Here is a 26,834-nt window from a genome sequence, read left to right on the forward strand (position 1 = left end):
TTGCATTCCAAAAGGAGCAAAGACCACCGAGGAAACCTTGATTTTACAGTTGAAGGTGAAGAGCGTTTCGCAGGCACAAGCGATTAAAACATTGGTGAAAACGGAGTTTTTCCTAAACACGTGAGGGCTATTAGACAAAGTTGCAAGGGGCTGTGCTATTAGTTTGTTCTCTTGTTCATGAAGATAGCTTGTACGCCATGCTGCCACTTCGGGCGTCACCAGATGCAAGATGTCAGATGACATCAATCCAGGAGGAAGCCACGGGACAGGACATGACCTAACTAACCAATGTTTGCTTGTGATTTTTATAGTTGAAGCGTACGTGTAGACACGTACTAAAAGTATATACGTGTAAACGCACATTTGTTTACTTTTTATGTTCAACAACCTATCCATACCTCTGGCCAGTTGATTTTTTTTTCGGCTAGGCCGAAGCAAGGCATTAGTAGCCCAGTATGCTAGACATAGATACGTTTATCAAATGGATTAATGATAAGATATTATCTTATAGGTCCATCCCACTAGCTTCATTTCAATCCGTTGCTTCGGTACATTCGCTCGCGCAGTTTGCTGAGTGGATGGTTCAACAATGCGTCGACCAATAGCACACTCATCGGACGGGCTACTGCGCATGCCCATCCAATATGAGTCTATAGGACAACAGGAGCAGAAATCATCAGATGTTTATTTAATCAGGGTTTAGTTTTGGTGGAGTTTTCGGATTATTTCTGTTGCTTATTCGATAAAAACTCTTCCAAAAGTTATTTAAGATGGCATGCAGGATTGCAAGCATTGCGAATTTATATTGTAATTACGTAAAAATGGCAAAACAACACCTCTGCTTTGGATTTCGTGTCCCAGATGTTGGCAGGTGGTGAGCATCGGTTACAGCACGGATGTGTAGCATGTATTGCTATACAGCCGTGTTTGGGTGTACGCCTCGTCGGTGTTTAACGTTACTAGCGTCAATCACGGCCGCATAATATATCTGTACATTTTCTTAAATACAGAATTTCTTTCTAGTTTCTATCAAAACCCTTACTTCTCGATAATCATACATTTTCAAAGGTGAATATCATGATAAGCTAAACGGGGGCACTTTTGTTCTCGCCATTTCTTGCGTTTGGATGATTTTACTGTTTTCCTTATAGGCTACTTTCTATCCACTGCAAATAAAGTATTGTCATGCATTGTGCAAAATTTCAGCATTATTTGTGCTAGCGAGAAAGCCTCGGGAATATAAGGGATGGCATTTCCAGAAATCCTTCCTCGATCCGAGCAAAAGCGAGGCATGCCCTCGGGACATGTGGTACGTGCTGATTCTCCAGGCTGCTTATCGTGGCAAGCTGTTGATGCCCAATATGTTGTCATATTTGTCACATAATCGGGCGGGGTTTAAACCTACATGCGGAAAAGGCGCATTCAATAGAAACAAACGTTGGAGTTAGATCCTGCTTTTCAAACTTCTGCAAAAATAATTCAATTTACATCAGACAAGCGAAAATGGGTCAGAATTTCAACAAATTCCTCAGTCCCACGACTCATATAATCCGTGTGAGAACCGGGGATAAAAAAAACGCCGGCACAGATGCAGATATCAGCGTCCGTTTCCATCATGAAGGAGGCGAGAGCAGCCCGTTGTTTAAGTTGGACGTTTCGTACAGCGATGACTTCGAGAGAGGCCAAGTAGATGAGTTTAAGCTATGTGAGAACGATGTTAGCGCTTCTTCGTTGAGCAGTATTGAGCTGGTTCGAGGCCACGGCGGCCTCGGTTCGGATTGGTTTTGCGACTACATCGAAGTCGTTGACAACCGTATCAAGAAAGCTTACATCTTCCCGGTCCATCGATGGATCCATGGCGGGCGTTCCCTTTACATTCATCTCTTTGACGCCGTTCTTCCAAAGGATGATGCTCACCGAGATCAGAGGAATAACGAGTTGGTGGTGAAGAGGACGCAGTACGAGTACATGGCACAGGTTCCTGGGCTACCAGTTCAGGTGAAAAATTTTCCCGAGGTCGAGGCATTTTCGGATGATTATAAGGTGAGTTTCTTTACGCCTCGTTGATTACTGAAGAGCTTTTCTATAAACTGTAGTATATCAATTTTATAATAAGAACTAAACTTGTCATCCATAGCATCATATTGGTTGCCTATTTTTCTCCTAAAACGGTACCTGCTTTCAAAAATGAAAAAATGAAAAAATTATTTAAGTGTTTTCTCGTTTCTGGATTTCGAATACTGGGGTGATTTATGTTTTCTGCATCTTTTAGCATCGCTTTGATGGGAGTGTGAAGAAAAATATTCTAACCACTTTGTTAAGGGCGCTGTTTTCATCTTCATCAATTGAAACTCTCAAGCAATATGAATCTACCTTCAAGTTATTCAGCCCACTCGGAAAACCATCGGTGAGTACAAACAAATCCGTCCAGTAATGGGGAGAAAACGTGGATGGATGGTCAAAGAAATTTTTCAATTTTTTCAAAATCTTCATCGTCGTCGTCGTCGTCGTCGACGTCGTCGTCATTGTCGTCGTCATCATCATCATCATCATTATCATCAAAGTTCTTATCCCAATGATGGTGGGGGCAACACAGCAGTTAGTCGCCACTGGGATTTCTTTACAGCGGCCCGTATTAACTGGTTCGTACGCAGTCCAGACTACTCCATAATATCGCTACGCCACCATCGTTTCGGTCTGCCCAGTTTTCTTGAGCCCTCAACTGAACCCTGCAGAATAATGTTCGCTAAAGAACCCTTTGCACGGATGGCATGACCAACAACATGAGCTTTCTTTTTTTACAGTTGTCAATGATGGTAATGTAACAATGGTATTACTGAAATAGAAAAATTACCTGCAGACCAAACTATTTGCATTCCTTGGGATTCCTTATATTCCAGATTCCTTTAAACAACCACTCCCCTACTAAATTGCTCTTTTCTGGTTACAGTCAATTGCCCATTGGCGAGAGGAGAAGTATTTTGGAGCTATGAGAGTAATGAGCTGCAACCCATGTGTCATCGAATTGTGCACCAAAATACCAGAGAAGTAAGGCAACTCAAAAATGTTTTCTGAAATGATTAATAGATAAAACCTTTTTTTGAGTAGCGATTCTAATAACCTCCTTCTTCTTCTTCTGCTTCTACTTCTACGAGTTCGATTTCGTTTCTAACGGCCATACCGCAGAACCAGTCTCTTGTTTTTTTGTCTTCATTGATGCACCGGAGACATTGACCTTTTTACGACTATGTAAAAAAGACCTTCGAAATGATACTACATGGCACCAGCTGCAGAAATGTCACTGCTTATGGCATTTGTCAGTCACCTGGAAACTGAACACGTCATTCGTTGAACTACTCTCAACATAGTTACTAGTACTCAATAAGCAAACTACTACGAACACCACGTTCTGAAATGTTTAACTCCACTATTATAATAGCCTCATGACAGCATCAAAACAGCATGGCAAGTTCATATGGTATTATTTCCAATAAGAAAAAAAAGAATTTCTTCAGATTCTCCCATTTTCCCCTTCCGTCATGTGCGACAAACATTTATTTAACCTCATAGAAAGTCATATTGCTCATATTTGTTTCTGACAGGTTCGGTGTTACTGCAGAAATGGTGGAACCCTTTCTCGAAGGAATGACCCTTTTTGATGCGATGGCAGCTAAGAGGATCTACCTGACTGATCATAAGGCTTTGCTAGGTATTGAAGGGAATAAGAAATTGCACAAGGACTTGCAGGTACAAACACTCACTTTCGACCCGCTTGAAAACTGTTTCGAGGGGTAAGATGTTATCAAGATTTGCCCTGGTAACCCTTTGATAAGATAGTAGAACAGTGGTAATCTAGGTCTAGGTGTAAGCGGACTGGCAACAGAGGGACCGTATATTGGACTAGCACTGAAATATTTCGACAGCAACAAGAGCGATGAAAGGTTGGTTATGTAACTGACGGTCGCCACCTGGCTGCCTGAGGGCCTCCTGGGTTGTTGCCACACGTTGTATGATGGCGAATTGCCGTGGTCTACCATCCATCTGGTGCCAGTATCTGGTGCTCGGAAAATGTAGTGTATTTGACGTCAGGAACAAGCGTAATACCAACACAAATCAGCGGGATCGGCTGAGATTTTGCAAATTACTGAAGTCCGATTCTGTCGAACTACGAGGAACGAATTTCCAATTGTAAAATACGTCTTCTGAGTGTGTTATACTGTGCGTATAGAAAAGGACGTGTACTGTTTGTACTATGAACCACGAGCGTTGTATTTTTGCGGGTTTACTCGATTCGTGAAAATATAAGTGTATTTTTGAATTAATCTAACGAAATTCGTGTATAATAACTACGGTGATATTTCTCTTGCAGTTGTGTCAGCCTCTTGGTCTATTCTATGCGACCAAAGATGACGAGATGATTGCAATCGCCATCCAGCTGTACCAGGAAAAGGGAGATAAGAATCCAGTAAGAAAAGTCGAGGTCAAATCCCCATGAAGTTAGCTAGTCGACTGATATTACACAAAACATGAAATTTGGAAAGCTAAAGCCCTGTCTACAAACATATGCTTGCTGATTTTAGTAAATTTTGTATATGGTCGGGTTGGACACAACCAAATTGCAGGGTTTGGTAATGCTGGCATTCCTAAACACGAGCAAAGAGAAGCAAATTCGTTTCAAAATGTCTATTCTTAAAAACATGACGTTTTCAATCAAACAGTCAATCAGAGCAGAGCTGGTGATCATGTGTTTAACTGGCTCTGCCAGATGGCCAATAATTTCTTGGCAATGTTAGCACTTGTTTCCTTATATACGTGGACGTCCAAACCAAATCGAAGCAAATTCTAAGTTTGATGGTGTTTGCAAACAAATGTGTGAAGAAGTTCGCTGGTGTTCATCAGGCATACCTCACTCACTGAAAAGACAAAAAAACGATCATAACTTGACGTGTCTGTGATTTCAATCCACCCAACATACTGCCATTATAATGATTGAAGAGATTCCGGATACATTCGACCACTTGCACAGAAGTGTCCGATAAATGAAATAAACACACGGGGTCGGTGTACAAGGTACATGTACCGAGGATGACAATGCACGACATCAACGACATTACCAACTTGCTATGCTATTATGTAAGCCCCTGAAGAAAACGCCCCAATTTTACGTAATTCTTAGTGAGACTTTTGTGTTTATTCCTTTATGATAACCCTCATGAAGCAGGCTGTTGTGTCATTACTAAACACACTCATTCAATGTCTGAGCGTATTTTAGAAACAATCCAAAAACCCACTTCGGGAGGATGCATTAAAATGACACTTTTAAACTACACGATTGTACATATTTCACTTTCCGCCTCAATACTTGCAGGTGTTTCTTCCGAGTGACGACGCTAACCTGTGGACGATGGTGAAGCTTTGGTACAACATGGCGGATTCCAATCATCACCAAGCTGAGACCCATCTAGGTAATTAAAAAAATAGGCAGGTTCTGCAACCCGCAGGAAGTGAAGAAGTACGAACAGTGTAAATATTTTGTTGAAAGGCCGAGTTCCCTGATTTCTTATGCGACTATGTATGAAAGCCGAGTGGGAGTGTCCCAAAAATGAATTCGCGCATGACCTCGTATTGCGTACTTCGCCGATCGTAATAGTTGCAAAACCTGCCTATTATCTGGTGTTACTACGTCATTATTTACACACGCTGGGCTATAGGCGTTCTATGTTCGCCGTCAGAAGTAAATATCCACATATGTTTGGGTTCTGGCTCGAAAACTATACTGGGCAGGTCGAATTCAGAGATATCCGACCGATGGTTATTGGACCAACGCCTAAACAGACGAGAATATTTATTAGTATAAATAAGGTAAGGTTGGTGATATACATACCAACCTTGTAACCGTCAGTACTTCACATTTTAGATTCTCATTCGAAGCCCCAAAATCTTGGAATCGTACTGTAACCATAGTTTAATTGGAGCCTTAAATTGATCATATTTGGGGTAGAACTTAAGTTGGCTGAAAAGTATTGCCTTTCAAAAGCAAACCTGGATATTAGGTCATTTCTAAATGACATATTAAAAAAAGCATTTATATTATTCTCAGCATTTCGCCATTTGAATCTCAAATTCCATTCTATTCTGTCAATCCTACAGGGAACACCCATCTGAAAGCGGAAGGTGTAAGCATTTGTACTCACAGGAATCTGTCGCCGTCGCATCCAGTCTTCAAGCTCCTCGCGCCGCACTTCATGCACATCATGGCTATAAACAGGTGAGTACATGTAGATGGGTACACCATGGTGTCCGAGTGGTACTTTATCCATAACTATAACCAGAGTCTTTATTTGAAAGACTCTTCTATAACTGATACCAACGTATTGATTTCATTGACACAAACACCTATAGATTTGGTTAAGAATGGGTCACTGGTATCATTAAGGCCAATATGACCCAGCTGTCGGCTGCCTAGTCACCTCCTATTCTACATTAATAGTTTCCATCAACAAACTTTACAAGAAAGGAAAATTCTAACTATCTGACTGAATTATCACGCTTTTCCGATGTTGACTCCGATTCGACCCGAGTTAGCTCTCCATGCGTCGATCCTTTCCATGTGGAACGATGCACTAGGAGGCGCTTCCTGGAGCCATGGATCTACCCTGTGACGTCTTGGTGTAGATATAGATTTTTCCGACTTCACGCTGATAGCGCTTGATTGCCTCCAGACTCAGGTTAAATTTATTTATTTTTGGACGGGGAAAGAAACCCTCACGGAGACCAACAGTTTCATCTTTTCCGTTTTGACTATGACTATAATGCTATCAACTTAAATTCAACACCTGTTACATATAGCATCATAATCATCTTTTTATCTTTTAAGAGGAGCTTTAGAAAGTCTCATGGCTGAAGAAGGCCTTTTCAACACATTATTCTCTATCGGCTTGGACGGAGTGTGGACATTGTTAAAGGGGTAAGACAGTACAGTTACAATGGTAGCCTAGCTAGGTCAATCGGTTTCTCTCGATACATATAAGAAACAAATATTCACACTGCTGATAATCCGATTTGTATAAGCTAAATATATATGGTTTTTCATCATGACAAAATTATGACCTGCAAACGATAAGCATCTTCTCACTTTGTCACCATGCACTACTAAATTATGTATGAATAAAGAATGCGGAAGATATACAGTATATAAATAGCCACTGTTGTTGACACTAGAATAGGTGTAATCGATTTGGTTTCGGAATTCCCAGTACCCACTTCGGAATATCTTCCATCCTGGGCAGTCGTGTGCTTGTTCGCTGTTGGTTGAAGCCAGGGGAGTACTAGTGGAGACTGAACCCTTCGTCAACCTCTCTTGTGCCGTGAGACTTTCCCGTTGCATTCGCATCATTGCGCAAGCAAAGTGGCGCTGCCAGCCGCGCCGAGAATAGGAAGGAGAGAGTCCTAATTCACATAATTCAAATGAAATTCTTTTAATTGAATGCACCTTATACAGGACATTCAACATTCCTTTATTATCAAATCTGGCAAAGTAGTCATGTAGAAAAGGGCACGTTTTCCACGAGAATTGGATTTTTCTCTTGATTTTTTCGAATCTGACGATATCAATTGACTTACAGGACCGACAGCTTCCGTCTAAACGTCGACAGTCACTTACCAAACGATGTGAAGGCCCGTGGGGTGAGTCAATTTAAGGACTGGCTATATTGCTGACGATAACTTCAAAGCAAACAAATATGTAGAAATGATATTCCAGGTAGCCGTGTTGATCGTTGATCGTTTATGATCAACTTATTTGTATTTTCGAGACAAGCTTTCGACCTTACCTAGTCTTCATCATGTTTGAGGCAATAACATTAACAGTACAGGCTTAATATGTAGAAAGGTATTTAACTAAAGAATCAGTAATCTTTGTGGGATGCAAGCAGTTTGAAAAACACGACTACGTGTAGAAAATTGCGCGCGTGAGATACCGGTGATTCTCCACTCAATACATGTATGTTCTGAAAATATACTGCTTCATAGAAAATCTACCATAATCGTGGGATAGCTGTTTCTGCGATCTACGAAGTGTCCTCTAGCTCGAGATTTATCATTCTTTCTACAATGCATTGATAACTTAACCATCCGGCACCAACAAATTTAATATGAAATGAAAATGATGAAGAGTAAAATGTATTCCCATATAAAAACACCTGATGCTTTACACATTCTGTCTCAAAACGCTTAATTTTGATTCCCCAAGCTAACCAAGAGAACCTTTCTGTTGAAACAAAGGCAATACTGCCAGTGCAGGGGTGCTATATACATTTGGCCATTATCCAAGGCCAGTGGAAGGTAACCAAGTGGCACTGGCCAAGCTTCGAAACCACCATCTTCCGATCACAGGTCAGACGCTCTTCAACTATGACACCACGCTTCCCATTTAGTCTAAACATGTTAATGTACTGACAAGATTCACCTTTTTAGATGGACGACCCCAAGGTATTGAGAAACTACCCATACCGTGATGACGCTATGCTCTCGTGGAACGCTCTTCACAAATATGTAAAGAGTACAGTAGCAATTTACTACGGTAGGTGTCATCATCATCATTTTCATCACAATGCAGGTTTTTTACCGTTTTCCGGTCTTTCAACGCTCAACTAAAAGTATATACGAAAAAATAGTGCTCGCGAGTTGGTAGTTTAGTGCGTTGTTGTAACTTGGCTTTTTTTCCTCCTTGTACTTACTACAATGTCAAGTAGTCCTTTTAGTCCTCAATTTATATACATATTTACAAGTGAAGTCTCTCAAGCCTTGTGCTCAAAGATAGTGGGGCTATCATCCCACCACCGATCCAATCCCACCTTAAAACTGTCCATGGTGCCGAAACTTACTAATTTCTGTGGCATGCTGTTCCAGTCCTTTGTTACCCTGTTTATAAAGAAGTTTGCTCTTAGACCTGTTCTCGCCGTCAATTTTATAAGTCTCCGGTTGTGATCCCTAGTAATATGTGACGCTCCCCTTGTTTGCTACATGTAGTTTTGAAACGCCTAAACTGTTTGCAGGAGGGGAGCGAGAACGGTTGAATGCGACGGCTTAAACTGATCTCTGAGAATTATTGAAGTTAAAAAAACAGGCCAACATTTTTTTGGCCAAGCGTAATGAAAAAATGAAATGAAAAATCTAGGTCATCATTCGTCCTATTTTCAACTCCTCTAGAGAACGACACGATTGTACAGGAAGATCATGAGATACAGCAATGGGGCAAGGAATTGGTAGCTCCTGTTTGCGAAGGCGGAATTGGAATGAGAGGCGTCCCGGGAAACGGAAAGTTCCAAACCGTCGCAGACCTGGTCGAAACTATCACCTGCATCATCTACCTCTGCAGTGTGAAGCACGCGGCGGTCAATTTCTCGCAGTACGATGAGTACGGATTTCCCGCTACCCGTCCGTCGCACCTGATGGGAGAACCGCCTAAGAATAAGGTAGGTTGGTTTGAGTAACGGCCGACTCAATAATTCATGCGCGTGCGAATATACCCTCGTTTTATCGGTTGTCGCCTACATATCATGGTGTCGGGCTTTGGTAGTGAGCTTTCGCTATCTTGGCTCGCGGCGAAAACTTACTGATCACGGACACTAATGATCATGCGTATGATATTTTATTTGGATAAGCTGTTGGTGACATTTTGTACCCGGTAAATGGATTTTGATTATTGAAAAATGGCCAATTTTGAGACGGTCCCTTAAGGTGAAATTACAGTATATATGTTAGAAATACAAATCGCATAGTTAACCAGTGTTTTTCAATGGGTTCAATTTAAAGCCGGTGTATAATATATCAGTAACTTCCACCATCTTATAATGCTGTATCATTGGGAATGAACATTTTATTTGCAGGACCCACTCACTGAAGGACAGCTATTGGCGGCGCTTCCCGATAAACTGAAAGGTTTAACATTGGCTGCAAACGTGAAAGTCCTATCCCTGAGAGCTACGCAACCACTTGGGTATTTTGAGACGACCTATCTGTACGACCCAAGGGCACTGGAAATTGCCAGCGAGTAAGGCTATTATGAAACATTCTTCCGCGGAAGCTCAAAAGGGTCATTCGAGAAAATTCAAAACTTGACAACGAAATTCAAAACTCGACCGCGAAATTGAAAATTTGACTTCGAGATTAAAAACTTGAAACCAACCAATTAAAACAACGCGTTTGGCATATAGGTAGGTCAGAATCAGGATCACGTGATGTTTGCATTTCGCCTTGCGTATGCATCTTCGCCTATTCTCGGTGAGATTCGGCTTGTGTTTCCATAGGTTTTTGAATGAAATTAGCATATTTAGAAAATGGTGGGAATGACCGATCTCATTTTGCACTGCCATCTTGACGATCGCGTACAAATTTGAAAATGGCTATATGAAGAAGTAAGAAATGTTATTCACAACACTACGGAGGTTATAGCCAGCCAATTTTTGTGTTGGATACTGCTTGCCATTGGTCAGTTTTAAGTAATGAATTTCGAAGTTAAGTAATTAATTTCGAATATCGAATAGACTTTTCTGGGCTTTCGTATTCTTTACTGTCTTCTTCGTATATCAAATATAACAACGAATTTGCATCTGATAGTGATCCAAAAATGTCGAACTTGTTGCAGAATACTCATGATAGAGCTTATGTGCAATTTTGAAATAAATGCAGATGCGTTCAAATTCTATTAAGCGAGTTGCTCGTGACGCCTTCGGTGTTAACTCGATCCGTTTCTACTTTTGTGGCTTTTTTCAGTTTGCGTGAGGACCTCTTGAAAGCAAGCCTGGTCATCAAGGAGAGAAACAAGACGAGGAAATACCTGTACGACATCTGTGATCCAATTTTCATGCCAAATTCTATCAGCATTTGATCAGCTTTATCAATCATTACGGACACTATGAACCAAGCGGACATTTTGGACCGACATGCAGTATGTTAAGTTGAAAAATCACTTTTGGTAAATGCAACAATCATATATTTTGTTTCTAACACTACTTGGATACACGGGCCGAAAGCTCAATTGTTATAACTGACCGAAATGTGAGGGAGATTTGACAATACCGCGTAGTATAAATAACTAGAAATTTACCACAGGTCTGGAGAGCTTGAAACACTTAATATAAACATAAATAAGATTATATCAATCTATCCCAATCATATAATCTATCCTGAAGATTATACTATTCTATGTATAATGATACACTAATCAATCCACCTGTATATTTGATTTCTCCCAAAGATTACTATGATCGATCCTAGATTTTGAATTAGTTTATTTCATGGATTGATAATAAGATATTATCTGATAGGTCCTTCCCAGTAGCTTCATTTCAGTCCGTTGCTTGGGTACACTCGCTCGCGCAGTTTGTTGGATGGATGTTTCAACAATGCGCCGACCAAGCGCAATCATCGGCCGGGCTACTGATCATCCCCGTCCACGAGATTTCAAATCGACGATCCGGACAAAAATGATTTATAGATCAGTCTATACGACACCAAGGACAGAAATTGCCAGATGCTTTTTAATCAAGGTTTAGTTTTGGTGGAGTTTTCGGATTATTTGTGTTAACGCAGTATTAATACAAGCCAGATAATGCTTACCAGTAATCAATAAAAACTCGTTTCAAAAGTATGGCGAACTAGTCATTGCGAATTTATATTGTTATTATACGTAGAAATGGTAAAACAACACCTCTCCTTTTGAGAGCGTTTAATTGTTGTAATTATGGATTTCGTGCCCCAGATGTTGGCAGGTTGTGACATTTGGTTACAGCACTGGTGTACAGCATGTACTGTTATACATCCGTGTTTACACGTACGCCTCGGCGGTTTTCAACGTTACGAGCGTCAATCATGGCCGCAGAATTTATCTTTACATTTTTAGATACAGAATTTCTTGTTTCTATCAAAACCCTTTCTTCTCGAGACAAAGGCATAGGTTAATATCATGATAAGCTAAACGGTGGACCCAAAATATCTCAAAAACTCTTATTAACGAAGGCATATTTTGTTCTCGCCATTTCTCGCGTTAGAGTGATTTTACTGTTTTCCTTATAGGCTACTTTCTATCAGCTGCAGTTTTTTCAGCATTATTTGTGTTAGCCTCGGGAATAGGGATAACATTTTCAGAAAATCCTTCCTCGATCAGAGAAAAACCGAGGCATTCTACCGGGACATGTGGTGCCGATTCTCCAGGCAGGTTTCTGATTGTTGCAAGCTGTTGAACGCCAATATGTTGCCATGTTTGTGACAGAAAAGGCGGGGTTTAAACGGTGCATTCAATAGAAACGAACGTTGGAGTTAGATCCTGCTTTTCAAACTTCTGCCAAAAATAATTCAATTTACATCAGACAAGCGAAAATGGGTCAGAATTTCGACAAATTCCTCAGCCCCACGACTCATATAATCCGTGTGAGGACCGGGGATAAGAAATACGCCGGCACGGATGCAGATATAAGCGTTCGTTTTCATCATGAAGGAGGCGAGAGCAGCACGTTGTTTAAGTTGGACGTTTCGTACCATGATGACTTCGTGAGAGGCCAAGTAGATGAGTTTAAGCTATGTGAACGTGATGTTAGCGCGTCTTCGTTGAGCAGGATTGAGATAGTTCGAGGCCACGGCGGCCTCGGTTCGGATTGGTTTTGCGACTACATCGAAGTCGTTGACAACCGTATCAAGAAAACTTACATCTTCCCGGTCCATCGATGGATCCAAGGCGAGCGTTCCCTTTACATTCATCTCTTTGACGCCGTTCTTCCAAAGGATGATGCTCACCAGGATCAGAGGAATAACGAGTTGGTGGTGAAGAGGACGCAGTACGAGTACATGGCACAGGTTCCTGGGCTACCAGTTCAGGTGAAAAATTTTCCCGAGGTCGAGGCATTTTCGGACGATTATAAGGTGAGTTTCTTTACGCCTCACTGATTGCTAAAAAGCTTTTCTATATACTGTAGTATATCAACTGTATCGTAAGAACTAAACTTGTCATTCATAGCATAAAATCGATTGCCGTACTCTTCTCCTAAAACGGTCCTTTCTTTCAAAAATGGCTCTGAATGTGGTAGAAAATGAGAAAATTACTGAAGCGTTTTCTCGTTTCTGGATTTCGAATACTTGGGTGATTTATGTTTTCTGCATCTTTTAGCATCGCTTTGAAGGAAATGGGAAGAATAGTGTTCTAACCGTAGTGTTAAGGACGCTGTTTTCATCTGCATCAATGAAAACGCTCAAGCAATATGAATCTGCATTCAAGTTATTCAGCCCACTCGGAAAACCATCGGTGAGTAAACAAACCCGTCCAGTAATGGGAGAAAAAAACACATGTTTCTTACCAAGGATGGTCCAAGAAAGTTTTTCAATTTTTCAAAATGTTCAATGATGAATAGCCAAGCGCCCTTGATGCTTGAAATTCATTGATTACTACAGAGGCGTTGCGCACATGTGACGACCCATCCTCACATCTGTTGCGGTACGATAAATTGATTTTAAAATCAGCAGCATTCTAAAGCACAGGTTCTGATGAACCCTTAAATGTTTTATTTTGATAATATACGGCGATCTTGATTCAAAAGCCAGGATTAAAATTTCCTTTGTGTACGATGTTTTTAGAATCTATTTCGAGAATATCTCCCTAGGCGTGTGTGTGCAGGGAGATGCACACGTGTACAACAACAGTAAAAAATGCATTATCGTGGTACACCTGCCTCCGGGGTCTATCATGTTGTCAGTCACGTGACAGGCAGACCTGAAACCCTTCTAGATCTGCTTAATTTGTAGTGGACTAATGTGTCTATGACCAAATAAGAAGATGCCTTTCTGGCGTTGTCATCTAAACTTGATATTTCATCATTTCCGATGTAGGCCAACGTTCCCCCCTAATACTACAGGTCATTAGTAGATTGTAAGTATCCAAGAAAACATGGAATCCCAAGGAATTGTCATCAGATAATGTCTACATGTATGATGCAAGAAAATAAGTCTTTAACCTAATGACGATGAAGACAACACAGCAGTTAATCTCCACTGAGATTTCTTTACAGCGGCCCCTATAAGCTGGTTCGTACACAGTCCAGTCTGCTCCATAATACCGCTAAGCCACCATCGTTTCGGTCTGCCCCGTTTTCTTGAGCCCTCGACTGAACTCTGCCAAATAGTTTTCGCCAGAGAGCCCTTTGCACGGATGGCATGACCAAGACACCTGAGATTTATTTTCGTCACAGTTGTCAATAATGGTAAAGTGTATCAACGGTATTACTGAAATAGAAAAATTACCTGCAGACCAAAATATTTGCATTTCTCAGGATTTCGTATTTTCCCGATTCCTTTAAACAACCACTGCCCTACTAAATTGCTCTTTTCTGGTTACAGTCAATTGTCCATTGGCGAGAGGAGAAGCATTTTGGAGCTATGAGAGTAATGAGCTGTAACCCATGTGTCATCGAATTGTGCACGAAAATACCAGAGAAGTAAGGCAGCTCAAACAATGTTTTCTGTATTTAAAAAAAGGTTTAGAATTCTAGAAAATAACATTGAGTTGTGATTTGAATAATCTTCTTCATCTTTCTCTTCAACGAGTTGGATTTCCTTTTAAATGGCTATACTGCAGAACCAGGCCGATATCTCTCAAGACTAACAAGTCAGGCGATATATCTCGTTTTTCTCTAATTCCCGCTGATTTCTCTCCGTTGATGCAGCCTATTCAAGCTGAGCGCTGCAAAAAAAGACCTTCGAAATCATACCACATGGCACCAGCAGTGAATGACACTGCTTATGGCACTTGTCAGTCACCTGGAAACTGAACACGTCATTCGTTTAAGATTTACTCAACATAATATTAGTTACTCAATAAGCAAACTACAAGAACGCCACCTTCTCAAATGTTTTTTTTACTGACTATAATAGCCTACGGACCATCAAAACAGCATGGAAATTTCAAAAGGAATTATTTCCGATAATCAAATTAAAAAAAAGTGTTCTTCCTTCAAATTCCCCCATGTTTCCTTTTTCGTCATGTGCGACAATTTATTTATCTTCATAGAAGGTCCATTGTCCATATTTGTTTCTGGCAGGTTTGGTGTTACTGCAGAAATGGTGGAACCCTTCCTCGAAGGAATGACCCTTTCTGATGCCATGGCAGCTAGGAAGATCTACCTGACTGATCAAAAGGCGTTGATAGGTATTAAAGGGAATAAGAAATTGCACAAGGACTTGCAGGTGCAAACACTCACTTATTCCTGAGGGTCTGGTGGTGGTGCAATCCCTTACGTACACCGGTTTTCGATGTCATGGAACACCGTCACTTCACAAAATTCCTATGTACTGTAGAAATCTTTTTCTCGGTGGATTTAAACCGTTTCTGCTGGAGACATAGGCATGAAAATTTTAGAGATGATGAGGTTGGTTGTGTACCTGATGGTCGCCACGGTCCTAGCTGCCTGAGAGCCTCCTGGATTGTTGCCACACGTTTTATGATTGCGAATTGCCGTGGTCTACCATCCATCTGATGCTAGTACCTGGTGGTCGGAAAATGTAGTGTATTTGACGTCGGGAAACACGCGTAATGCCAACACAAATCAGCGGGATCGGCTGATATTTTGCAAATTACTGAAGTCCGATTCTGTCGAACTACGAGGAATGAATTTCCAATTGTAAAATACGTCTTCTGAGTGTGTTATACTGTGCGTATAGAAAAAAGACGTGTACTTTTTGTACCATGATCTGCGAGCGTTTTAGTTTTGCGGATTTTCTCGATTCGTGAAAATAAAAATGCATTTTTGAATTAATCTGATGAGGAAGTTCATGATATACATTGTATAACTACGGTGATATTTCCCTTGCAGTTCTGCCAGCCTCTTGGTCTGTTCTATGCGACCAAAGATGACGAAATGATTGCGATCGCCATCCAGCTGTACCAGGAAAAGGGAGATCAGAATCCAGTAAGAAATTTCGAGGTCAAATCCCCATGAAGTTAGAGAGTAGAAATTGCACATAACATGAACTTTGGAAAGCTAAAACATTTAATTGCTTACTGACATTAGTAAACTTTGTGTATGGTGGGGTAGAACACAACCAAATTGCATACATTTTCGTGAATGCTGGGATTCTTATCGAATTTTACAGAAGTGTAGTCCTATATCTTGTCAATGTCATCAGTGAATTTGAAAAAGTTCCAATGATACTAAATTCTTTTAATAGCCTTTTCATGCGACATATCAGAATTTGACAAAAAACGCGGCCGTGTTTACTGCCTATGAGAGAATATCTTTCCGACGCTATAAAATCTAGACATCTTGCTATGCCATTATATGATCCCCTGAATAAAATGCCCAAATCACGTAATTCTCAGTGAGGCCTTTATGTTTATTCCTTTATGGTAACCGTCATATAGCAGGCCTTATTCCTAAATACACTCAATCAATATCTGAGCGTATTTTTTGAAACAATCCAAAGGCCCACTATGTGAGGATGCATTAAAATGAGACTTTTAAACTACACATTTGTAAATATCTCACTTTCCGCCTGAATACTTGCAGGTGTTTCTTCCGAATGACGACGCTAACCTGTGGACGATGGTGAAGCTTTGGTACAACATGGCGGATTCAAATCACCACCAAGCTGAGACCCATCTAGGTAACTGAAAAATAGGCAGGTTCTGCAACCCGCTGGAAGAGACGAACTGCGAAGAGTGTCTGCGTAATTTTTCGACGGTGGTTTTTTGAAAGGCTGTGGCTATTCCTACGACGATCCGTAATGCATTTTACATTAAAACTACTGACTATTCTTAGGACGATCTTTTTCGCCTTTAGGCCGGTCTACACTAGAAAACGTGAACCAACAATTGTTGGCCAACATCGTGTTGGGCCTTGTTTGCAGAGGCATGTTTGCTCTTGTTGCCAGTGTGGACGGGTCGAAAAACAAGTGAAAACATCAGCAAACTTGTTGGACAATGTTAGGCCATGCACCTTCTGAAAAACATGTTGGTTGGTGTTGGGCAATGAGCAGCCAATCAGGGAACAGATTTGGATCATGTAATGGAGCTACTTGGACAAAATGGCAGCCTCAATGAAATATAGAGAATGGCAATTTCAAGAAATTAAAATTTAATTTCGGAATACGAAAAGCTTCATCCATCCGCAGGAAATTCTTGAGGCTTTTGGGGACTGAGGCCCTTAACTCTTGAAGGAGGCAGTGATAGGCCCCATGCCTTTCCCTAAGGAGGATCATGCCCTGGTCCACAAGCATGGCTTTTGTCGGTTGCGGCGGCAACGGCGGTTAATCACAACTGAAAGAATTGCTGCTGAAGCATGCTTTCTTCCTGTGGTTCTCCATTGTTTTAAAGAAAAATGGAGAGAAATGACAGATTTTCCCTCCAAATTGCCCTCAAATTCATGCCAAACACGGCCAAACTTAGCCGAACTTTTGTTTGACAATGTTTACCTGTCTTTGATAGTGTGGACGTGTCCCCAAACATTCGCCAACATGATGTTGGCTCATGTTGGCCAATGTTGGCGAATGTTTGCTAGTGTAGACTATTACTCCTATAGCATCAAACCCTTACCGTAACCCTTCCCTTACACTAGTCTTATCTCCCTAATCCTCAGTTCAATCTCTAAAATCACATAAATCCTAAGTTTTTAAAGTTACGACAAGTCGTAAGAATACGCACATTGTTTTGAAAAGTTCCCTAGTATTTATACTATTCTCAACATTTCGCCATTTGAATCGCAACTTCCCCTCTATTTTGTCAATCCTACAGGGAACACCCATCTGAAAGCGGAAGGTGCAAGCATTTGCACTCACAGGAACCTGTCGCCGTCTCACCCAGTCTTCAAGATCCTCGCCCCGCACTTTCTGCACATCATGGCTATAAACAAGTGAGTACATGTAGATTGGTACACCATGATGTTAGAGTGGTACTTTATCCATAACGGTAATTGATACCAAAATTTGATTTGAGTCACACAGCAACATATTTTCAGATTGGGTTAAGAATTGGCCATTTTATTTTAAATAACAGTTCTCGTCTATTGAAGGAAACCTTTCAGTCGTGGTTAAGAGAAGTGCATCTAATATCATTGGTCGCAGCGTGTGCGCTTGAAACGAACTCGACGCTTTTCTTCATTAGTAAACACTACACTATTAAAAGCAGTTTCTAACTTCTAGTCAGATAACAGCGACGTCACAACATGGACGGCGATAATGGCAATGGGAAACATACAGTAGAATATGTGATCATCTTACCCGGCCCCGAGTTAGTATTCCCTTTCACAAAAGGTTAATTGGGTTTGTTACGTGTAGGTTGAATTTATCTATTTTTTAGATTCGGAAAGAAACCCTCACGGAGACCAGCAACAACATATCTTCCGTTCTGACTATGAAACCACATATTGCTATCAGTTTATATTCAACACCTTTTACATACAGCATCATAATCATCTTTTTTTCAGGTTAGCTTTAACCACTCTCCTATCTGAAAACGGCGTTATAAACTCATTCTTCGCTGCCGGCTTGGACGGAGTGACGACATTGTTTAAGGGGTAAGACAGTACAGTTGCAATGATATAAACCTAACTAGGTCAATCGATTTCTCTCGATACATAGCCACTGTTGATGACACTAGAAAAGGTGTAATTGATTTGGTTGTCGAATTCCCAGTACCCACTTCCGAAATCTTCGATCCTGGGCAGGCATGTGCTTGTTCGTTGTTGGTTGAACTCAGTGGAGTACTCGCTTCGCCATCTTCTCTTGTGCAATGAGTCTTCCCGCTGCACTCGCAACATTGCGCAGGCAAAGTGGCGCTGCCGGCCGCGGTGAGATTAGGAAGGAAAGAGTCCTTCACTTTAATGCAAATGACATTCTTTTCATCCTTTATTATCAAGTCTGGCAATGTAGTCATGCAGAAAAGGGCAAGTCTTCTCCCAGAATTGGGTTTTCTGAAAATTCTGACATTTCTAATCTAACGATATCAACTGACTTACAGGACCGACCGCTTCCGTCTAAACGTCGACAGTCACTTACCAAACGACGTAAAGGCCCGTGGGGTGAGTCAATTAATTAAGCACTGGCTATATTGCCGACTAAAATTTCGAAACAAATTACTCTGTAGACAACTATTCAACTAAAGAATCAGTGATCTTTAGGGGATGCAAACAGTTTTATAAACACGACTACGTGTAGAAAGCTGTACGATTGAGATACCGGTGATTCTCCACTCAGCATGTTTGGAAAATAATACTGCTTCATAGAAAATCTACCATAATCGTGGGATAGTTGTTTCTGCGATCTACGACGTGCGCTCTACCTCGACATTCATCATTCGGTCTATTCACGTAAACACGACAACAATATTCTACAATGCACTGATAGCTTATTACCGGCACCAACAACATCTAAATGAAATTGAAATAATGAAGTGTCAAAAGCATTCCTATATATACACTTTATGGTTTACACATTCTGCCTCAAAGCGCGCTTTCTTCTGTTTCCCCGACCTAATCCAGAAAACTTTTCTGCTGAAATCAAGGAACATCAGTACTGCCAGTGCGGGGTGCTACACTTTTCAATTTTCCCAGGCCAGTTGAAGGTGCCAAGTGGCACTGGCCGAGCTTCGAACCCACGATCTTCCAATCACATGTCAAACGCTATTCAACTATGACACCATGCTTCCCATTTGGTCTAAACATATCAATGTACTGACAAGATTCATCTTTTTATAGATGGACGACCCCGAGGTTTTGAGAAACTACCCTTACCGTGACGACGCTATGCTCTCGTGGAACGCCCTCCACAAATATGTGAAGAGTACAGTAGCACTTTACTATGGTAGGTGCAGTTTTTAAACGCGTATACTGTTTGCGGGAGGGGAGCGAGAACGGTTGAATGAGACAACTTAAACTGATCATTGAGAATTATTAAAGGTAAAAAACCAGGCCAAATATATTTCAGCCAGCTTGCTATTAGACATAGGTCATCATTTGCCCTATTTTCAACTCCTCTAGAGAGCGACAAGATTGTACAGGAAGATCATGAGATACAACAATGGGGCAAGGAATTGGTCGCTCCTGTTTGCGACGGCGGAATTGGAATGAGAGGCGTCCCGGGAAACGGAAAGTTCGAAACCGTCGCAGACCTGGTCGAAACTATCACCTGCATCATCTACCTCTGCAGTGTGAAGCACGCGGCGGTCAATTTCTCGCAGTACGATGAGTACGGATTTCCCGCTACCCGTCCGGCGCACCTGATGGGAGAACCGCCTAAGAATAAGGTAGGTTGGTTTGAGTAACGGCCGGTGCAACATCAAGTCTCTAGAATTCATGCAAATATATTTACCCACGTTTTAAGGGTTGTCGCCTACATATCATTGTGTCGGGCTTCGGTAGTGAGCTTTCGCTATCCCGTGGCGAGAACTGATTACCGAGGATGACTCTAACCCACTTGATTATGTGTATGATTTTATATTTGGATAAGCTGTTAGTGACATTTTGTACCCGGTACTGGTATTTTGATTATTGAAATATGGTCAATTGTATAGTCACGATATTATCAAGCTAGTCCCTTTTTTCGCCTAAATTGCATTTTGAGACGGCCCCTTAGGGTGAAATTACAGTATGTTAAAAATATACGTACATCGCTTATTAATGCTTATTTAAACAGTGTTTTTCAATTGGTTCAATTCAAAGCCGGCGTGTATGTAACAGTAACCGTCCACCAACTTAAAAGTCTGTATCATTGGGAATGCAATTTTTTTGCAGGACCCACTCACGGAAGGACAGATATTGGCGGCGCTTCCCGATAAAGTGAAAGGTTTGACATTGGCTGCAGTCGCGAAAGTCCTATCCATGAGAGCTACGCAACCACTTGGGTATTTTGAGACGACCTATCTGTACGACCAAAGGGCACTGGAAATTGCAAGCGAGTAAGTGTATATGAAACATTCTTCCGCGAAAGCTCAAAAAGGGTCATTCGAGATAATTCAAAACTACGAAATTCAGAACTCGACCGCGAAATTGAAAGTTTGACTTCGAGATTAAAAACTTGAAACCAACCAATTAGAACAACGCGTTTGGCATAGGCAGGTCAGAACCAGGATCACGTGATGTGTGCATTTCGCCTTGCGTATGCATCTTTGCCTATTCTCGATGAGATTCGGCTTGTGTTTCCAGAGGTTTTTGAATGAAATTAACATGTGTTTAGAAAATGGTAGGAATGACCGATCTCATTTTGCACTGCCATCTTGACGATCGCGTACTAATGTGAATATTACATATAGTACGATAGCTATATATCCTAAAACGTAGAAGGGTAAAGAATATCACAACATTTCGGAGGCTATACTGATTTGCCAGCCAATATAATGTATCGGAATATATACTGCTTGCCATTGGTCAGTTTTTAGTTCAAGTAATGAATTTCGAATCGCTAATAAGCTTTTCTGGGCTTTCGTAATCTTCACTGTCTTCTTCGTATATCAAATATGACATCGAATTTGCATCTGATAGTGATCCAAAAGTGTCGAACTTATTACAGAATACTCATGATAGAACTTATTTCAAATGCACATCTGTCTGGTTATTTGTGCAATTTTGAAATAAATGTAGATGCGTTCAAATTCCATTAGGCGAGTTGCTCGTGACTCCTTCGGTGTTAACTCGATCCGTTTCTACTGTTGTGTTTATTTCAGTTTGCGTGAGGACCTCTTGAAAGCAAGTCAAGTCATCAAGGAGAGAAACAAGACGAGGACATACCTGTACGACATCTGTGATCCAACTTTCATTCCAAATTCTATCAGCATTTGATCAGGTTTATCAATCATTACGGACACAATATATGCGCCAAGCGGCGATTTTGGAGTGACATGCAGTATGTTAAGTTAAACAAATCACTTTTGGTAAATGCAACAATCATATATTTTGTTTCTAACACCATTTGGATACACGGGCCGAAAGTTCAATTGCTATATCTGACCGAAGTGTGAGGGAGATTTGACATTATCACGTAGTATGAATAACTAGAAATTAGGCCACTATTAGGTCAGGAGGGCTTGAAACACTCAATCTAAACACACATTTTCTATCATTCCAGTTTTTAGCACCACAGATAGAGGTTGTCATAGTGCATCGAGTTCAAGTGAGAGCACCTTCTGGTTTCTCCTTGAATCCCCTGATCGATTTCTGTGGAGACTGGGAAAAAAATATGATATCCCAAAAGCGCTTTGAACAGGAAAACATGGAAAAGCGCTATATAAGAACTCAATATATTATTGTCTATATATCAATACTGGAAGTGGTAAAAGTCTCTTTATGTCTACTACCGCCTTAACCGCTTGATGAAATCTCCTAATTTTTTTATTTCTGTGGGAACGGGAAAATAATATGATATCCCAAAAGCGCTTTGAACAGGAAAACATGGAAAAGCGCTATATAAGAACTCAATATGTTATTGTCTATATATCAATACTGGAAGTGGTAAAAGTCACTTTATGTCTACGACCGCCTTAACCGCTTGATGGAATCTCCTAATTTTTCGATTTCTGTGGAGACCGGGAAAATAATATGATATCCCAAAAGCGCTTTGAACAGCGAAACATGGAAAAACGCTATATAAGAACTCAATATGTTATTGTCTATATATCAATACTAGAACTGGTGAATCGAACTTTCTGTAATAAGCTGCTGCCTCCAGACTTCAATTTCTTGTCTTTTAGGTTTCAGGGACAAAGGCTGTTATCGGTAGTGTTCTTCGCTTCCTCCATTCCGTCAAATGGATACTTTGTTGTCTGTCTTCAATAAATACTTTAAAAGTTATATTTGGTTTTTGTTTGCTTTCTACAGTTCCAATCACAATTTAAAAATTGTCATCATTGGTGCGTCATAGAGAGGTTAGCGCGTCACTGGTGCGTTATTGGCGTGGAACTCAGCGCGCAGCTCGCGCATACGTTGCGCGTCACAATGACGCGAAGAAGGATGGATATCATTTGTAATTTGGACTGTATATTTCCGTCCTGTATATATTGGGTTGTGCAGCGATCGAGAAAATTAACTATATTTGGCACTTTCAAACAGTTTGCATATATTTCCCTTTAATCTTGGCGAACAGATTTCCCTCCATATATTAGTCAGTTTAATGAACGGGCACATTCTTCAGCACCGGAACAAATGATCCAGTTCTCATCATGCGGAACATTGACTTGAATCATCGGCGCTGTCCCACTGCCAGTCTGAGCGGAAGGCTGTCTCAAACCTAAAGGTGACAACAGATAAAAATAAGATAAAAAACTACATGTAGATTTATTAAAGGACCATTGGTATTATTAAGGGCAATATTTCCCAGTTTTCGACTGCACAGTAACCTCCTTATCTACATCAGTAGTTTCCATCAACGAATTGTACAAACAAAAGGAAAAATTCAAAATCTGACTGAATTGTTCAAATGGCGATATGATTAAAACTATTCGATGCATGTACATTGAAAGTACACTGCATTCATATGGTTCATCATTTATATTCGGTCAGCGGGATCATCAGCAAACTACTACATAGAACACAAATGGTGCAATGTGGCTAAAGGCTGCTTTTGCCTGAGGAGAAGGAATCAGGCTTGTGTTTCCAGAGGTTTTTGAATGAAATTAACATGTGTTTATTTTTATTATCGAACATTGTATCTACGTGTACATTAAGGTATTTTTTGGTTCGACATTTGGAAGCTGTATAACATGCAATGCGAGATACCAATTTAAACAATATTACACGAGCTCGTGCTCCATCGAATTGTTTATGGTTCTTCAGCACCGGAACAAATGATCCAGTTCTCATCATTCGGAACATTGACTTGAATCATCGGCGCTGTCCCACTGCCGGTCGGAGCGGAAGGCTGTCTCAAACCAAAAGGTGACAACTGCCCAAGATAGAAAACTACATGTAGATTTATTAAAGGACCATTGGTATTATTAAAGGCCACGACTCCTGCTTTTATGATTGCATGACATGTACAGATCCTCAAAGAGTAGACTTAAAGCTCCGCATTAAATCAAGTTTGATCAAAATTGAAGCACCCAGTCCAGAGATAAAGCAAGATTAACTGTTTTGTTTACATGTTATGTAACAGCCTTGGTTAGGTTTCTAAGTGAAGTCAGGCTGCAAGTTTACTGACATAGATCAGACTGATGTTTGATTTCCTACTAATATTATCAGTGCAGTGCCCTAGTAAGCGCGCAGCGCCTTTAGGTTGGGGGGAAACCCCCCAAACCCCCTGGTTGGGAACCTGCTATAGTTCCTTCCGCCATTTTTTTGTTTTGATAGACAGTTTTCTCCGTGTATCTCTTTAGCAGTAACTCAATTCCATCATCATAATAACCGGCAAAGATATGGACTATGTCCGGACTATCGTTCTCTGGCACTCTGGCAAATTCTAATGTAAAGTGCAAGCTCTATTGAACTCGCGCAACTGTCGACATGGAGAGCCCCCCCCCCCCCCCACCCCCGTCCTTCTGACATGTTTTAGCCAGTGCATTGGGGGAAGGCCCCTCAAACCCCCTATTGGCCTCTCAATAAGTCCTTCCGAGCTGCTTACCCGGGGCGCTCGAGTGGAACCCCCAAATCTTCATGATGGTGCAGTCCTTTGACACGTTTAACCCAGAGCGAGGAAGAGGTACTACTTTGATGGTTCCCTAACTCCAACCCTCAACCATCATTATCCATCCTTTTCTACTGGCATGATATTGGCAAGACTGCCAAGAGGTCGTACTGGTGGCTTCCTTGAGACAATTCCTTGTGGTCGTACCTGGGCAACCAATTCAAGGGGTCAGGGATCAGGTTTTTCCCCCACCAACATGTTGCCGAAAGGTTAATGCATAAAAAATTGGTTGGCAAGGGTTTTTGCAGGCCAAGAGACTGGAAGACACTTGACTCTTGAGGAACACCAGACTGATGAACAAAGAACCTGAGGAACATAGAACCCTCTTCATACCTGGGAGCATAAAAAGCCTGCTAGCGAATATTGATTATTCTTTAGAAAAAACCAGAAGATCTGCAAAACCAATAGTACCCCATAAAAACATACATTCCGCCTTAAGGTGTCTTCGGATCCCACCACGGCCCATGTGGAATTCGTACAAAAGGTTTATTGAAATCTCAACAAAACTTTTTTTCTCAAAACGCTTGCCCGGTTTTTGCTTGATTATTCGGAATTATATCCATTTTAAGCGTCTTTTGGATATTATTACTAAAGTCTCAAAAATCAAAACAGTGTATGTCGGGGGGAACCCCCCCCCCAACCCCCCAAAAATTGAAGATTGATTAAAAAACAGTGAGAATAATCGTGTGGTTCTCTCTCGGAGCTCAGAATAGTCGAGTTGCTTCATTCGCGCGTTTATCTCTTCTGGCGGCCATTTTAAGTCAAATTTAAGCCATTTGAAACGAATCCATGGACTTGAGAAACATTGTTTACATTGGATACGTCGTATGCACGTTAACCATAGTAGCATTTCGCAGAAAAGCCTTGGGCTTTTCTGCTGCGCACTTATAATGGTATAAATTTGTCTGTATTACCTTACCTCATTATAGGGTATATCGAATGTCAATGAAAAACAGACTTCATATATCAATTTTAAGAGCATTCATTGATATTTGTCCTCCCAAGTAGGGCAATAGCCTGATCTACATCACAACTTTTGCTGAACCCGCCGCCTGGCTCTAACAAGCCAGTTGCTAGCCTGATTAGGTAATCAAGTTGTCAAACACATAAATGGCTATATCTTCAAAATGGATGGAGCTAATTGCATTGGGTTTTCTGTATCATTGTATAAAGTGTTAGGTACACTTTTGAAATCGTCTTACAGCAGAAAATGGCAAAATACCTGGAGTTATGGCCTGGGCAATATTACCCAGTTGTCGACTGCAGAGTAACCTCCTTATCTACATCAGTAGTTTCCATCAACGAATTGTACAAACAAAAAGGAAATGTTCAAAATCTGACTGAATTATCAAGCTTTTCCGATGTTGACTCAAATGTTTACCCTCGATCCTCTCCATATGGAACGATGCACTAGTAAGGCGCTTCCTAGAGCCATGGATCTACCCTGTGACGACTTGGTGTTGATATTGATTCTTCCGACGTCACACTGATGGCGCTTGATAACCCCGCTACTGTGGCGTTAATGGAAATAACGTTGCGTCGTAATAGCGGGGTGAAAGCGTTCCAACTGTAAAAATAGCGTGCCAACTATGGTATGCCAACTTTAGAAGTACACAATTGAGGTTATATGCAATAGGAACAGAGATAGTCAACTTGATAAACGCCATCTGGCGTCTTCCCGATCTAGCTATACACTGTGGTACATGTATCTCCATGGCACACACGTACAGTCAAATCGACAAGTTTTGAGGTTTTTCGCCTTTACCTGGGAACTACTCGCCGAAATTGGCGACAACTGGCTGATCGGGGATCTTCCTAATTGGTTAGTTAGAGGGCCATTGGCATTATTGAGGCCATATCATAACCAAGCTGCCCGATGCCCAGCCACCATCCATTGTACAGTAATAGATCCCATCGTTGAATTGCCAAACAAAATGAAGACGAAAAATCTAAATCTGACCGCTTTATCACTCTATTAGGATTTCTCTCGTGACTGTGTCATGTGAACTGTCGTACAGCAATCATCTTTGTGCGAGTCGATGCATTGACGACGCATTGCGCGGGTTCTCAATTAGAAATTCAGAATAAAATGTGTAACACTTTCAGGAAATAGATTACTTCATGTAATGAAACAGGAGAGGAGCAAACATAAAAGTCTGCCGTGTTGTTCTTATTGTTTCATG

The 26,834-nt window shown here is 41.0% G+C and overlaps 2 protein-coding genes across 2 annotated transcripts; both read left to right on the forward strand.

Moving 5' to 3' along the window:
* The first annotated feature begins 1,460 nt into the window (after positions 1–1,460).
* On the forward strand, positions 1,461–11,653 carry LOC135487106 (allene oxide synthase-lipoxygenase protein-like). Its single transcript, XM_064770488.1, has 13 exons — positions 1,461–2,043; positions 2,273–2,407; positions 2,951–3,048; positions 3,603–3,747; positions 4,370–4,465; positions 5,369–5,465; positions 6,151–6,268; positions 6,878–6,967; positions 7,626–7,686; positions 8,476–8,581; positions 9,211–9,476; positions 9,891–10,054; positions 10,777–11,653. Exons 1-13 carry the CDS (start codon positions 1,504–1,506, stop codon positions 10,889–10,891), a joined length of 2,031 nt encoding a protein of 676 aa, XP_064626558.1. The 5' UTR covers positions 1,461–1,503; the 3' UTR covers positions 10,892–11,653.
* A 662-nt stretch (positions 11,654–12,315) lies between these two features.
* On the forward strand, positions 12,316–22,823 carry LOC135487105 (allene oxide synthase-lipoxygenase protein-like). Its single transcript, XM_064770487.1, has 13 exons — positions 12,316–12,921; positions 13,166–13,300; positions 14,389–14,486; positions 15,090–15,234; positions 15,861–15,956; positions 16,554–16,650; positions 17,777–17,894; positions 18,468–18,557; positions 19,001–19,061; positions 19,737–19,842; positions 20,019–20,284; positions 20,772–20,935; positions 21,701–22,823. Exons 1-13 carry the CDS (start codon positions 12,382–12,384, stop codon positions 21,813–21,815), a joined length of 2,031 nt encoding a protein of 676 aa, XP_064626557.1. The 5' UTR covers positions 12,316–12,381; the 3' UTR covers positions 21,816–22,823.
* The last annotated feature ends 4,011 nt before the right edge of the window (positions 22,824–26,834 follow it).

This window comes from Lineus longissimus, chromosome 4 (assembly GCF_910592395.1).
Source record: "Lineus longissimus chromosome 4, tnLinLong1.2, whole genome shotgun sequence".
NCBI lineage: Eukaryota > Metazoa > Nemertea > Pilidiophora > Heteronemertea > Lineidae > Lineus > Lineus longissimus.

Excerpts from the sequence above, each read along its gene's own strand:
- LOC135487106 (XM_064770488.1), top strand. The coding sequence starts at position 1,504 with ATGGGTCAGAATTTCAACAAATTCCTCAGTCCCACGACTCATATAATC. Across the intron at positions 3,049-3,602 it reads TGCACCAAAATACCAGAGAA|GTTCGGTGTTACTGCAGAAA; the intron begins GTAAGGCAACTC and ends TGTTTCTGACAG. Across the intron at positions 9,477-9,890 it reads GAGAACCGCCTAAGAATAAG|GACCCACTCACTGAAGGACA; the intron begins GTAGGTTGGTTT and ends TTTTATTTGCAG.
- LOC135487105 (XM_064770487.1), top strand. The coding sequence starts at position 12,382 with ATGGGTCAGAATTTCGACAAATTCCTCAGCCCCACGACTCATATAATC. Across the intron at positions 16,651-17,776 it reads CCAAGCTGAGACCCATCTAG|GGAACACCCATCTGAAAGCG; the intron begins GTAACTGAAAAA and ends TCAATCCTACAG. Across the intron at positions 20,285-20,771 it reads GAGAACCGCCTAAGAATAAG|GACCCACTCACGGAAGGACA; the intron begins GTAGGTTGGTTT and ends ATTTTTTTGCAG.